This window comes from Rhinoraja longicauda, chromosome 18, assembly GCF_053455715.1.
Source record: "Rhinoraja longicauda isolate Sanriku21f chromosome 18, sRhiLon1.1, whole genome shotgun sequence".
NCBI lineage: Eukaryota > Metazoa > Chordata > Chondrichthyes > Rajiformes > Arhynchobatidae > Rhinoraja > Rhinoraja longicauda.
The window spans coordinates 30559272-30574690 of NC_135970.1; the positions used below are offsets into that span (position 1 = coordinate 30559272).

The 15419-nt window shown below is 39.5% G+C and overlaps 1 protein-coding gene across 5 annotated transcripts in view; it reads left to right on the plus strand.

The window, feature by feature from the left end:
- LOC144602371 (synaptotagmin-7-like) overlaps positions 1 to 15419 on the plus strand; it is a 391187-nt gene that overhangs the window by 114308 nt on the left and 261460 nt on the right. For 4 of the 5 annotated variants that reach the window (XM_078415423.1, XM_078415427.1, XM_078415426.1 and 1 more), the window contains exon 1: positions 12592 to 12708. The exons of the other annotated variant lie outside the window; for it this stretch is intronic. In XM_078415423.1, coding sequence (XP_078271549.1) covers positions 12612 to 12708 — 97 coding nt within the window. In that variant the 5' untranslated portion in view covers positions 12592 to 12611. Of the gene's footprint in view, positions 1 to 12591; positions 12709 to 15419 lie in introns of those variants that run through there. 5 annotated transcript variants of the gene reach the window in all.

The window sequence follows — 15419 nt, forward strand, 5'->3', positions numbered from 1 at the left end:
AGCAGTTTTCCTTTCTAACAGTTATGCAAAGGGTATGTTTGTTCTGCATGTTGCTGCATAGTGGAAATGTGCCTCGATACTATTGGGAACTTTAATAAGCATTTTAACCGGGAACATGCATAGCCTTTATTTAACCTGGCCCTTTTCCAATGTAATTCCCCTATTCATGAGCTATTCACACCAATTGTATTAAAAAGACCTGCAATTTTCATCAAAAGTAACAGATGACAATAATAACAAAATACATATTTTATTGTATGGGTGATTACTGAAACTGCTGAATCCTTTGCATTATGTGGAACACGACTCCACATTATGCACCCTTGAATGCCAATCAATAGACAATGGGTGCAGGAGTGTAAGAAAATAACTGCAGATGCTGGGACAAATCAAAGGTATTTATTCACAAAATGCTGGAGTAACTCAGCAGGTCAGGCAGCATCTCAGGAGAGAAGGAATGGGCGACTTTTCGGGTCGAGACACTTCTTCAAGTCTGAAGAAGGGTCTCGACCAGAAACGTCGCCCATTCCTTCTCTCCTGAGATGCTGCCTGACCTGCTGAGTTACTCCAGCATTTTGTGAATAAATACCTTCGATAGGTGCAGGAGTAGGCCATTTGGCCCTTCGAGCCAGCACCACCTGGCTGATCATTCTCAATCAGTACCCCGTTCCTGCCTTCTCCCCATACCCCCTGAGTCCGCTATCCTTAAGAGCTCTATCTAGCTCTCTCTTGAATGCATTCAGAGAATTGGCCTCCACTGCCTTCTGAGGCAGTGAATTCCACAGATTTACAACTCTCTGACTGAAAAAGTTTTTCCTCATCTCCGTTCTAAATGGCCTACCCTTTATTCTTAAACTGTGGCCCCTGGTTCTGGACTCCCCCAACATTGGGAACATGTTTCCTGCCTCTAACGTGTCCAACCCCTTAATAATCTTATATGTTTCGATAAGATCCCCTCTCATCCTTCTAAATTCCAGTGTAGACAAGTCTAGCCGCTCCAGTCTTTCAACATATGACAGTCCCGCCATTCCGGGCAACTTTGGATTCCATTGCTATTTAATCCTAATGGCAAACTTGGAGCAAACTTTCTTTGCTCAATTCATATGCAGTAATTACTGGGAAAATGTCGCTATCTTGAAGGGCTTTGTACAGGAAGCATCATTCCTTATTGATATCATTTTGCCCTGTTCAATTTATGTTGACAGCTCAACTGAATAGTAAGAAAACACTCCAATCGTAGAAATGTGTTTTTGATAGTTTCTTTGTTAAAGTGCCAATTAAAGTGGATAGGAGGGGATTGGAGGGTTATGGTCTGAGTGCAGGTAGATGAGACTAGGTCAGGGAGAATGGTCGGCGTGGACTGGTAGGGCCGGACAGGCCTGTTTCCATGCTGTAGTTGTTATATGTTATATGTTATATGTTAGGCAGGACATCTTGATGGTGAACAAAGATGACTCACTGATAGATTTTGATAACAATGTCAGAAAATATATTTTTTACAATTTTACTCAGTATCAAAAAGGAGAAAATTGTCCTTGGCCATTGTTCACTTAAACACTGTGATTTTTTTAAATGTTTCTCAATACCTTTCAAAACCACATGCAATATTAATATTAGTGTTAATTCACTTAAACAGTGGGCTTTGATGACCAAGATAAGACATTAATAGCTCTAACCTTGAAGGGTACAAAACGGCATCGATAATATGGTGACCCTTGTGTATTGTCCCAGTGTGATCTACAGTTCTTAAACTCTTGTACTTAAGTGTAATTGTGCATGTGTATAGTAAGATTTTTACTGAACTGTATGCAAAAGGGAATTTCACTGTACTTAAGCACATGTGACATTAAAGTACCATTGAAAGGAATAAGAAATCTCAAATAAGGTGTTATCACCCTCTGTTATCTGGCTTCTGAACTGTCCTTCCTTAATATCGGGTACTGTCCAAATTCACCTAACCCCCCCATTGCAGACATTGGACTTTGTCTGTGGAACTGAAGAGTTATAATGCAGGGAACTATATTCTGCACTCTGTATCTTCCCCTTTGTTCTATCTATGAGTTTGAGCTAATTGTATTTATATATGGTATATCTGATCTGGTTTGACGGCATACAAAACAAAGCTTTTCACTGGACCTCAGTACACTTGATAATAATAAACCTAAGCTTAACTATAGAAAATAAATTAATTCAAATCAAGGTGATAAATGAGTGGTGAATCTGTGGAGACCTTTGCCACAGAAGGCTGCAGAGGCAAAGTCAGTGGATATATTCAAGGCAGCGATAGATAGATTCCTGATTAGCACGGGTGTCAGAGGTTATGGGGAGAAGGCAGGAGAATGGGGTTAGGAGGGAGAGATAGATCAGCCATTTATTCACAAAATGCTGGAGTAACTCAGCAGGTCAGGCAGCCTCTCAGGAGAGAAGGAATGGATGACGTTTCGGATCGAGACACTTCTTCAGTCTGAAGAAGGGTCTCGACCTGAAATGTCACCCATTCCTTCTCTCCCGAGATGCTGCTTGACCTGCTGAGTTACTCCAGCATTTTGTGAATAAATCGATTTGTACCAGCATCTGCAGTTATTTTCTTATGATAGATCAGCCATGATTGAATGGCGGAGTAGACTTGATGGGCTGAATGGCCTAATTCTGCTCCTATCACTTATGATCTTATGATGAATGTTGTCTTCACCCCTCTGCTTTTATTTTGCTGTAAAACTTTTGATGTCTTGCGATTGTCTCGCTCGGTTGTAACACAACGTGATGGACGACAAGTCTTGCGATTAGGCATGGATGTAGGACTGGAAGAATCGGGAAGACATGAACTGCACAGAAACCTGTCACTGAAATCAATACCGTCAACACGTGTGTCAACATTGATGTAGCTGAGATACAATGAGAAGCTGCAGGGCAGGCTCTGGGTGTGCTTTGTGTCATGGACTGTCAGCTGTCCTCAGATTTAAAGCTGTGTAAGGAAGTGCAGAAGTCTCTGGAATTTCACGCAGGATATTTTGAAATTCTGCACCATGGGCCTCATAAAAAAAAAAAACACTGCAGCTTGCCAAAGGAAAATGAATTTTGACTGACAGTGCATTTCGAAAGCTATAAATACGCAGCCTTCCATGTACATCCTTGCTGAAATGGGAAATTATTGCTCTGTAACTTGTATCTTTTTTTCGTTTATTTTATTTTCACATGCATTTTCATTTTGACAGTGAAAAGCTTTTTGGGTGCGTGCCATCCAGTTAGAGGAAAGGCTATACCTGATTACAATCAAGCCGTCCACAGTGTACAGTTACAAGTTGAAGGGTATAATGTTTAGCTATTTAATTATTAGTAAGCGTGGGACTATTTTCCGGGGTTATTTGTGGAAAACAATGCATGTCTTTTTTTTTCCCCAACTTGAAGGCAATTTATCTGTTTGTTTGACTCCAATCCCGCACACTTTGGAAGGACCAACATGCATTGCATTCACAGAGAGAGAATCTTTTCCCTGCACTTATGTCAATAGAGGACGTTGCTAGTTGCTTGCATAGCAGCAGTGCTAATCAGGAAACATCCTGCTTTTTCTTTTCATTAATTTACTTTAAATTAGTTACAATGTGTAAACCGAGCCGTGTAGACCAGCGATCACCCCAAAGAGACAATTTTCAATTATACCGGAGCCAATTAACCTACAAGCCTGCACGTCTTTGGAGTGCGGGAGGAAGCATGAGTACCCAGAGAAAACCTGTACTCGGGTCTCTGGTGCTGTAAGGCAGCACGTGTACCGCTGTACCATCACGCCGCCTCCATCATGAAGAATCTTGTTTCTACATCTTCCATACCTTTATAGATGGTCTTGCGTCCATTCACATTCAAGATATTCTCCCAAGAGATACCAATAAATTTGACAGTGGAAAGTGTGGATGCAGTTGAAAGATGGGATGAAAGCATTAGGGACAATTGATGGGAATGCTAAAGAAAAAAGAAAAGACATGAAGTGATGGAGTAACTCAGCAGGGCAGGCAGCCTCTCTGGAGAACAGGGACAGGCAAAAGTTTGGGTTGGGGCTGCCTGAACTGCTTCGTTACTCCAGCACTTTGTTCCGTTAATAAACCAGCACCTGCAATTGCTTGTGTCTCCATACATATTAAAGATCATGGATTACTGGGAAACAAGTGGGGAAAGGGTCAAAGAGTTAATCTCCTGGACCTGGCATGGACCCGATGATTCGATGAATATTGCTTATACATGGCATGTATAAGTTATGTTTCTGTGAAGAAAGCATAACAACCGACAATGAGCAACACCTCATAATTAGCTTGGGTAGCTTACAACCCAATGGTATTAATATTGAACTCTCTCATTTTAGGAAACTTCTGCATGCATTGAGGGATTATTAATCCTAAGAAGTTGAATATTTAATCTTTTAAGTATCAAATAACGGCATCGAACACTCCAGCATAAAACAGGACATGAAGTTGATGCAGCACAATGTTCCATGTGTTACTGTGATCACACCACAGATAAGCAAGTCTATTGAACAGGAATGAAATTCTCCACGCACTTCTTGGTTTTCCATAACTTAGCAAGAGTTTGCATCCACTCCAAAATAAGTAAGCATACCAAGCATTTCATGTGAGAGATTTATAAGCAGGGAAGTGAGAATTCCCAACATTCACTACGAGCTGTATTCAAATCCCATGCCGAAAAGTGTTAATTCAAAATCCAAAGACTGCTCCATACCACCTGTTCTTCTGTATTTAAAACCTATTCCCTGCAGCTTTCTAAAGTGCACCTTTACAGAGCAGAATACCAGAAGAACTGGCAAGATACAAGTCCACCGGAATTTGCCGGCAACTGGTGGTTCAGCACCTCCTTTAATTCGGGCAAAATTATGAGAGTGCACTTAAAATGCACCCCTCCCATCTCCCCCCCGGAAGTCCTTCCGAAAAAGTGGCATCTAGGCTGGGTGAGGCGGCCAATTTCGACCTCATCGAGCCGATCTGGAACTCCGGCCCGGCCTAAGCTGGCAAATCCGATCCCATTGCTGACTTCCGAGGCCAACATTGCGGACCAGTATCTTGGCTCCCTGGTGGCCTAGGCAGACCGTTCTGGTACGGCCGCACCCCTTTCAGAGGCCATGACCTCTGTAGGTCCGACAAACTGGATAATGGAGAATGGCCCTGGAACCAAGGGTGCTGGAAAATCAGTGGTGGACCAGTATAATCATTCACCATCTTTGTAAAGCTTTATGCTTGAAAAAGTTGAAAGGTATCAAATTTTGATGCATCTCACCTGAAATATTATTAAATTAAGTCAAATGCGTGTGCTTCCTTATGTCTAATGAGGACGATGAGGTTGACTTATGGAGATTTGCTTGAAAAAGTATCTTTAGATCAAGTTATTGAAGTTGAATTCCTTGCAGGTGACAACATGCAGACAAGCTGTAAAATCCTATAGGAAAGATGAACATCTATTCTGATTGACCCAAGTTCCATGCCATAGCATCAAATCTTCTGTATAATGACATAAAGAAAAATCATTTTAAAGCCCTGAAGACCAAATGAATATGAATGAATCTTGGTTTGCACAAAGTTGCATTAAGATTACATTTTTCTCTATTGTTATATTAATGGACATTAGAGAATCTCTAATTCTTAAGAAGAGCAATAGAACTCTTCTCTATAATTCTCAAAAATATTCCTTTACCGCAGATTGAACCCAAGTATGATCTAGGTTCATTGGAAAAGGGGTTGGGTGCAGATTGAATTGAAAGACAGAGCATGGAAATATGCCCTCCAGCCGACCAAGTCCATGCCGACTATTAACATTTCATTTACACTAGTTCTATGTTATTCCACTTTTTTATCCACTACCTACGAGGGGCAATTTACAGGGGCCTAATTATTTTACAACCTTGCATGTTGGGATTTGGGAGGAAACAGCGGCATCTGTAGAAACCCATGCATTCATAGGGAACATGCAAACTCCACACAGACAGCAGATAAGGTCAGAATCCAACCCGGGTCTCTGGAGCTGTGAGGCAGCTGCTCCACTATCTGCGCAACTGTGGAGAAATGCTTTTTTACATTGACAAGAGTAGTAGAGATAAGAATACCATTTCTTTAGAATATTTGTTTCATCATGGATTTTTCCTCTATAGTTTGAGTATCTCACTGTTAAACATGTAATAATTGCGACAATTTAACTGAACTAGAATGTGTCCTGGACCAGATGTATTGAAGCTATGACCAAGAAAGCACACCAATGTCTTTTAGATTTAGCTCTTAGGACTAACAGAATCAAAGAATATGGGGAAAAATCAGGAATGGGGTACTGATTTTGGATGTTCAGCCATGATCATATTGAATGGCGGTGCTGGTTCAAAGAGCCGAATGGCCTATTCCTATTTTCTATGTTTACTTCCTCAGAAGTCTTAAGAAGTTCAACATGTCCCCAACAACTCTAACAAACTGCATAGTAGAAGGCATTTTATCAGGATGCAATACAGCAATATAACATCTCCATCCAAGACCACTAGAAATTGCAGAGTTGTGGACGTAGCCCAGACCATCACACAAACTAACTTCCCTTCCGTTGACACCATCTACACTTCTTGCTGCCTTGACAAGGCCACCAGCATAATCAAGGACCAATTTCACCCCAGTCACTCCCTCTTTCCCCTCTACCATCAGTCAGGAGGGACAGAAGTTTGAAAACGCATACCTTCAGATTCAGAGACAGTTACTTCCCAGCCGTTATCGTGCAACTGAATGGTCCTCTCATCAGCTAGAGTATGGTCCTCGCCATCTACCTCAGTGGAGACCTTTGAACTATCTTTTATTGGACTTTATCTTGCACTAAATATTGTACCCTTTCTCTATTATCTGTGGACCGTGGCATAATGACATAAAGATAAATCATTTTAAAGCCCTGAAGACCAAATGAATATGAATGAATCTTGGTTTGCATGTATCCATGTATAGTCTTTGACTGGATAGCACGCAAACAACGCCTTTCCACTACCTCAGTGCACATGACAATAATAAACTAAACTAAACTAAGCTAAAAGAACAGTAACTTGAATTCATCTATAGATGTGGTTGCCTTGAATTGAACACTATTTTTCAATTTTTATTGTTTTATTTGTTTTAGCTTTAAAAAAAAGTTTGAATGGAAAATGTTGTTTGCTGATTCAAGAATCTTTGCCTGAAAGGAATAGATGTCTGAATACAAAATAGATTTCTTCAATTAGAAACAGGGCAGACAAATAAAGAAAGCAATTTTATTTTTTTTAAGCGAGCTGTAACGGTCCATTTATTATTTGATTTGCTTGCTCGGCATTATTGAACAACTATTTTACGTGAGGCAAATGCACTTTGACTTTCATTAGCAACCCTAGGTGACTTTTGGAAGCACAGTGGAATTTATAATGCTGGCCTGCAATGCAGAGCAATAACACATACCTTTTATTACTGAGAAAGGGTTGTAATACCTTTATCAACTGTCTGCAATAACCTGCATCATCAATAAACTAGGACACTGGACAATCGGCAGTGATAACAGATTTAGCTGAGGTTCAAATTCTGGATGAATGAAAGATGGATCTTACGACATTATCAAAGTAACAACAAAATATATGCATGATTCAAAAAATTTCACCACAATAAATGCAGATTAAAACATACCCTTACTCTGATTTTGGCCAATTGTGGAAAGATTGCAGTAATGAATGGTAATTAACTAGCACAATGTTTTGCAGTAAGTATTGGGAGTTGTTAGGATTAATTGATGAAAGTGAATAGGAATAATTTCCAATTTTATACCGAAGCCAATTAACCTACAAACCTGTGCATCTTTGGAGCATGGAAAGAGACCGGGGCACCCGGAGAAAACCCACAGGGAGAACATACAAACTCCGTACTGACAACACCCGTAGTTGGGATCGAACACGGGTCTCTGGCACTGTAAGGCAGCAGCTCTACCACTGTGCTGGCCCAATAACTCTAAAGAAGTTAGGATTAGAAAAAAGTGTTCCTTAACCAAGTTGACAGATGCAGTTGGCAACAATGAGACTTTGCTCATCCATGAGGGGTTGAAAAAGAGGTTGAAATAGAGTGGTTAGGCAACATTAAAGAGAGTAAAATAAAGATTGAGAGAAACAAAATGTGACACAGGACAATTATCTTTTTAAATATGGGCACTTTAAAATCTTCAATAAGTTACAACATTTGAAGATTTGAAATTGCACAGTTTTAATTGTTCACTTTCTGAGCAGGAATTTGATTGGCAGTCGTTAACAAGGTCCACATCATTAAAAGAGAACCTATACAATTAATTTCTTAATGTTATGTGATGAGTTTAATGGGCAATTAATGTGCAAATACAAACAACTTCAAGAAAATAAAGGAACAGTTAAGAGAAGTTTATAATTTTCTTGTTGATAGTAGATCATGTAAATCTGCTAGAAATTTGCCAATTCGCAATCTATGGAATTTTTGTTCTTCCTCACAAGCAACTGGCTGCTTTGTCCTAGGTAATAAAATGGTTCATTGGCACATCATTGTTTTCCAAACGAATCTGAGGCCAGGGAAGAAAAGTGACCATCTGGATGATGCAAATGGTGTAAAAAGTTATCCATTTGCATTTTTTGCATCAGGATGGGAGGTGGAAAGGTAGAATGTTTTCCATTTGGCTTTTTAATTTCCCATAAAGTAGATGTGTCTAATAATTTTTTCTCCAAATTAATTTTCACTGAGACCAGATTAAATGAGACGAGCTTACATGGGGCATTGTGGCCGGCATGGACAGGTTGGGCCGAAGGGCCTGGCTCTGTAGTGTATGACCCTATAGGCATTATTTTGTTGCACTAATATTATGGTGTTTACAGAGTACTATGTTTACATATCTGTTGTGCTACTGCAAGTAAGAATTTGATTGTTCTATTTCGAGGCATATGACGATGGAACACCCCTGACTCTTGGCTCTTACTGAACCTCCCTTAAAAATATTTAATATGTTGTTGCCTCCAATGTTGTGCATGGTCTCTTCCAACCCATACCTCAGCATGTTACCACAGTGTAACGCTTGTTGCAAGGATTTACGATTGTGGAGTGGCCACCCCATGACTTGCTCTAAGGCCTTTATTCATGGTGTGCCTGCCTTGTGCATGCTAACGAGCAGGATTTTAATATCACAGTCAGCATTTCAAATTGTTTCAACATATCAATATTCCACTATTAAGTATCCCAATCATTTGGATAGTGTGGTTGTCGGAAGCAATAAGATCACTGAAAGGTGGAGCAGTAGCCAGTCAAAACCAGTCCAATCTCTTGGATAGTGAAATGGGAATTGACAAGAATCGGACAGGTTAGATGGCAGATTGGAACAAAACCAACTGTAAAAGTCAGTTGATTTCTGAGAATTAACTCTGTGGTGATGTATATGTATTCATGCTTCGCTTTTGACGTCAATGTGCTCATCAAATTATCAACCAGAGGTTGGTCAATTACTGACTACCACTTTAAAAGAGGTTCACTTTGATCAAAGAAACATGGATAGGAATGGTACAGAGGGACATGGGCAAGCATGACTGGTTTAGATGGGCATCTTGGTTGGCATGAATGAGGTGGGCTGAAGGGCCCAGTTCTGGGTTCTATGATTCTGTGAATTTATGAATCTGATTCTAAACATTCTGGCAAATGGTTAACATATTTTACTTTGCGTCTAAGACTGTGCAGCAACTTTATAACTTGATAGTTCTCTGGTTACCTGCATTTTAACTGTGTTTGAGTCTTCATGCTGACAGCTTCTCTTCACAAATCCATCATTCCTTTCAGTAATTAATTTATAATTGTTCAAATATTTATTCATTGCATTTCCTATGAAGGGTTCTAGTCGTTTTTCCACACTTGATCGTCAACTACTGGCTAAATAATTCCTGACTTTTTTCCCCATAAATAATAATCACATTTATATTTCATAAGCCCAGAGACACTTTTTTTAAACAGCAGTGTAATCTTCCTGTTTTAATACCGCAGTGGAAACTGTTAAGACTTGAAGATGCCTTCTTCAGGGATGTTACTCCCTCAAGTATCTTCCTGGTATTTGCAGTCAATCCAATTTAATTCCTTCCCCGTCATTATCCCACCTCTTCTATAATACTTTTATGCTACTTTGAACATTTTGATTTTCTTTGTAGCTCTTCCTCCGCTGTGAAAATAGATTGAGAAGATGAATTTGACAGATTGCAAAATGTTATGTCTGCATTTTGAAGGGTTGTCTGAATGGCTAAAAAGAGTGGGACAAACAGGAAGCGACAGCATCTCAAAGGACCAAATAGCCTTATTTTGCTCTGTTATCATTCCATATTTTGCTAGTTCTTTACTTACAGACAGCTTGAAGAGCCTCCATTGTCGAGAGTGGAAACTGTATTGAAGCTGCTGTACGATTGATTGATGTGCGCCTGCAAAATTAGCATTTAATTTAGGCACATGGGCACAAAGTGTTGGAATAATTCAGCAGGCCAGGCAGTATCTCTGGAGAAATATCAATAACCAAACATCACACAATCAAATGAAAGTAAATACTAATTTGTAGAAACAAAGATCTGCTGATGCTGGTTTATACCAAAGATAGACACAAAGTGTTGGAGTAACTCAACGGGCCAAGCAGCATCTCTCGAGAAACAGGATAGGTGACATTTCAGGTCAGAACTCTTCTAACGAGTAGGGTCCTGACCTGAAACGTCACCTATCTTTTTTCTCCAGCAATGCTGCCTGCAACTCGACCGCTCTGCCTCTGTGTCATTGGGGTAACTCATACTACACACACTTGAAATTATCCAGTGACTAAAACACAAGGCTAATTAATGTAATTCCACCATTCTATCCCTACACTTCCAGATATCCAAAAAAACTATTTGAGCTTTTTATTTGTGCTTGTTCACTATTTTAAAAAGATTATAATTAATTACATTAATTGTTTAGTAGCCAAATATTTTTCTGAAGATATGAGTACTGAAATATTCAGTTGGTTGGGCAGCATCTGTGGAAAATGGAAAGCATTTAATGTTTCAAGATGAAAATTAATCGACTTGAGGCATTAATGTTTTTTTCTATCTCCATGGAAGCTGACTTCCAATTTTCTCTTATTTAAATACAGTGGCAATTAAGCAAATATGTTTGACCTTGAGGAATAACTATTTCCTTTCTGCAAAATGCATCTCATAATTATGACATCCATTGAACTATGTTGAAAAGTATTTCTTCATCTCCTATCACCTGTAAGGTCCAGATAATTCTGATTATTGAATCTGGTCTATGGAATTATTCTTGTAATATTCAATTTAATAAGAATACATGATAAGTTTCTTTTAAAAAAGCCACTGCCATTGTCAATTTTGCCTCTGATGTACTTTCAGGCACAATAACACTCTTCACTGAGTCTAGACCAAATATATCACTGCGCCAGGAAAAGAATATTTTTATACGATAATATTGTTCAGGTTCAAATATTCAATATAATTTAACAGAACGTTATGTGGCTTCACACTCCTTAATTTAACTCAAGTCAGAGAAAGTGCCCATTTCATAGTTTGTGACTCCAGTGCATTTGCTGTGAATTTATCTTTTTCATTACAAATTGTATCACCAGCAATGTCCTTCTGTCATGTGTGTGTGTGTGTGTGTGTGTGTGCGCGCCTTTTAGATATATTATCTAGTTAATACATCCACAGAGGGCAGTAGTTGTTAATAGCAGAAATTTGGATGTCCCATTTCCAAGAATATTCCCAAAACTAGTGCCCGTTCACATCTTCAAACTATTAGGTTTTCTTATCAGTCATGCTATAAAGCTACAACAATTATTATATTGGGTTTAAATTGAAAGAACAGATCCTTATCCTTTTAAATTTGATTTGCATATTTTATGAATCCATAAATTTTCCAGCACAAATGATCTTTCGATTAAAAGGAAATATGTTGCTCATGCCCCCTTTTAAAAAAATGTAGGAGACTGCACCAGTCCAGCCTGCACTTTCCAGTATTTGTTATATTTTCTGAGACTGAAATGATGTATGATATAATATTTAGAGCAGAGAAATGGGCCATTTCATCTAATTGGTCTCTGACGATATTTGTGCTCCACATTTGTGCTTATTATCATAATAACTTCAAATGGTGTCATTCTTGTTACCTGTCAAACAACTCTCCTTTCAGTCTGAAGTAGGGTCTCGACCCGAAACATCACCCATCCCTTCTCTCCAGAGATGCTACCTGACCCGCTGAGTTACTCCAGCATTTTGTGTCTACCTTCGATTTAAACCAGCATCTGCAGGTTTTTTTTCCTACTCTCCTTTTAGTGCACATTGTTTTGAATTTAAGGTGTACGCGTTGAATTTTTAGGTCAGCCCTTGGAAAATGTATGCTCACATTCAGATTAATATTTGCACAGAACTTATTGACTGCCATTGCTAAAATTCCAATACAATTAATAATTAGATTTTAAATTTATTTACTATAGATCTTATTCCTCTTTTTTAATTGTGTAATACTATAGGGCGCCATGGTAACACAACAGTAGAGTTGCTGCCTTACATCGCCAGAGTCCCGGGTTCAATCCTGAGTATGGATGCTGTTTGTACGGAGTTTGTACGTTCTCCTTGTGACCGTGTAGGATTCCTCCAGGTGCTCCGGTTTCCTCCCACACTTCAAAGACGTACAGGTTTGTAGGTTGAATTGGCTTTGGTAACATTGTAAATTGTCCCTAGTGTGTGTGTGTGGCCAGGGCCGTCTTAACGCATGGGCCTGATGGGCACTTGCCTGGGGGCCCACGAACATAGGGCCCCATGCTGATCTGTGTATGTTAAGTGACGCAATAAATAAATACTACTTTAAAAATGTAGGTTCAATAAGTGCTTTTTTCGCAACATTTTCGGTCACTAAGTGCTTCTCACAGCGATCTGTAAGTGCTTTTCGCAACAATGTAGCACCCTAAGTCCATCGCTAAGTGCTTTTCGGTAAGTGCTTTTCGCCGGCACGACAGGGGGGGCTGGTAGGGAAAGGGGGGTGGGGGAGAGTAACGGTAGGGGCCCCAGTACACTGCTTTGCCCGGGGGCCCATAATGCTGTAAAAACGGTCCTGTGTGTGGGAGAGTGTTGGTTTGCAGGGATCGCTGGTCGTCATGGACTCGGTGGTCCGAAGGACCTGTGTCCCTGTTGTATCTCTAAACTAAACTAAAAAAGCAAACTATAAAGGCATTTAAGAGGCTTTTGGAAAGGCACACGGATATGCAGGAAATGGAAGGATGTGAATCTTGTGCAGGCAGAGGAGATTAATTTAACCTGGCATTATGTTGGGCATGGACATTGTGGAGATTGGTGCCCAGGAAGCTCTCGACCATCTCACCATCACCATTCCTGACTGGTGCTTGGACACCATCTTGCTTTCTTAACTCAATGATAGCTCCTTCTTCTTGCTGACATTGAGGTAGAGGTTGTAGATTACAAGTGGCCATAATATATCGGTATTTTCAAAATTTCAGCTGATATTTTGTACCAACAGTGCTATCTGCAAAATCACAAGGTAATTGCATTTTAGTGTGCAGCTTTCTCCTTGTTGGACCACCATAATGAACCATATGTCTTCAAGAATATCTTCCAATCTTGATTCTGTTCCGGTTTTTTTAAATACAGTTTTTATCAATGTTTGGCTAGAATTTTTAGAGTAAAGAAAACTGAAGTGCCAAAGACCTACCTTTGTGAGTTCAATGTGCCTTGGGCAATGGTGAATCAATGAAGATGGCATCAAACTTGCAGAATGAGAAATAATGCAGAAAATATTTACTAGGATGATGACCATGATGAGAGACTTCATCTACAAAGTTAGGCCAAAGAAGTTGGGTTATTCATCTTGGAACAAGAAGCTGAGAGCGATTTAACAAGATGGGTCTAGATCACATAAATAGAGAGAACCTTTTCCAGTTAGTAACCTGGCAACCCTTGGGTACTGCCCAGGTGAGGTCTGCTGTATGATTTTACCGCGTTGTATGCAAAACAAAGCATTTCTCTGTACCTAGGTACATGTGACAATAAAGTATCATTGAATCATTTGGGCAATACACAACCTTTGACCAAATCAATGAATGTTTTACAATGTCTTCTAGCTACAAAGGCCAAATTATCTTTTTGAAACATTATCAGCTAGATGTCCAGCAGATGAGGATAACACTGCGACAAAATAAAAGATAGTGAGTTTGTAATAAATGCAATCATTTACTCAGACTTAAAAATGTGCTTTTATGATCAGGTAAAATGTGCTCTTGTTAAGTGCTAATGACTCAGATATGAGGACAAAATGGAACAAGAAACAAATAGCGCTGAACATTTGTCTCTAAATCTTCTTGTGCAGTTTCCTTCAGATAGAAATAAAAGGGAAATATTTTGATCCAGTTGAGTCCAGTGAAGCTGCAGATTATGAACTATTGCTTGTTGCCGGTTGCCACACTATTGAGTAATGGCATTTTGCACATCACCTTATGTCATCCTAAATTTACAGGGCATTTATCTAGTCCCTTGAGTTGGCCGGTAATGTGTTTGGCACCATATCATTCAGTCTCTGTTTTCCCTTTTAATACGCGTATCAGGCAAAGCTGAATTGAGTGTCCCCATTTTGCCTGTCAAAACCATTATTCATGTCGGGGTGGTTTGGATCGGGCAGCAGGTGTGGGACAGAGAGACACCATCAGGAACCAAGCTGCCTTGTGCAAGAGTAAGCAGGGGATTCAAAGGAGAATACGTTTGTCATCGCTTGATTAAGCAAGATGACAATTCTAGCTTGAAAGCTTTGCATTAATTCTTACTGTGAAACAATTTAATGCCCTTTTAGAATCTGTTTCAAGGACATGTGGCGAACGGTACATTATCTTGCCACGTCTGATACTGATCTGCAAGAATCACTTAGAAAATGTAACGCTGAGACATCAATCTATCAGTCAGTATGTCGACATTTACGCAGTGGACTGACATTGGGATGATATTGGAATACATAAATGCAACTGAAGATGTTACATTGTTTATGAAGCATCAAGCAGTGGTGTAAGACATTCTTGGAGTTCACAGATCTTCGAATTCATTACATGAATGAAAAAAATTGCACATTTTTATGACTCAAGTAAATTTAAAGCAGTTCTCTGTACATTTTGGTGATAATGTTCAGACTATTGCTACTTCTGCGCTAAAATAATTTCGTTTAGTTTCTTGTCACAAATGCCGAGGTACAATGAGAAGCTTTCGTTGCATGCTAACCAGTCAGCGGAAAGACAATATATGATTACAACCGGGCCATCCACAGTGTACACATACAGGACAAAGGGAATATCATTTTGTGCAAGGCAAAATCCGATTAAAGATAACACAAGGGTCTCCAATGAGATTG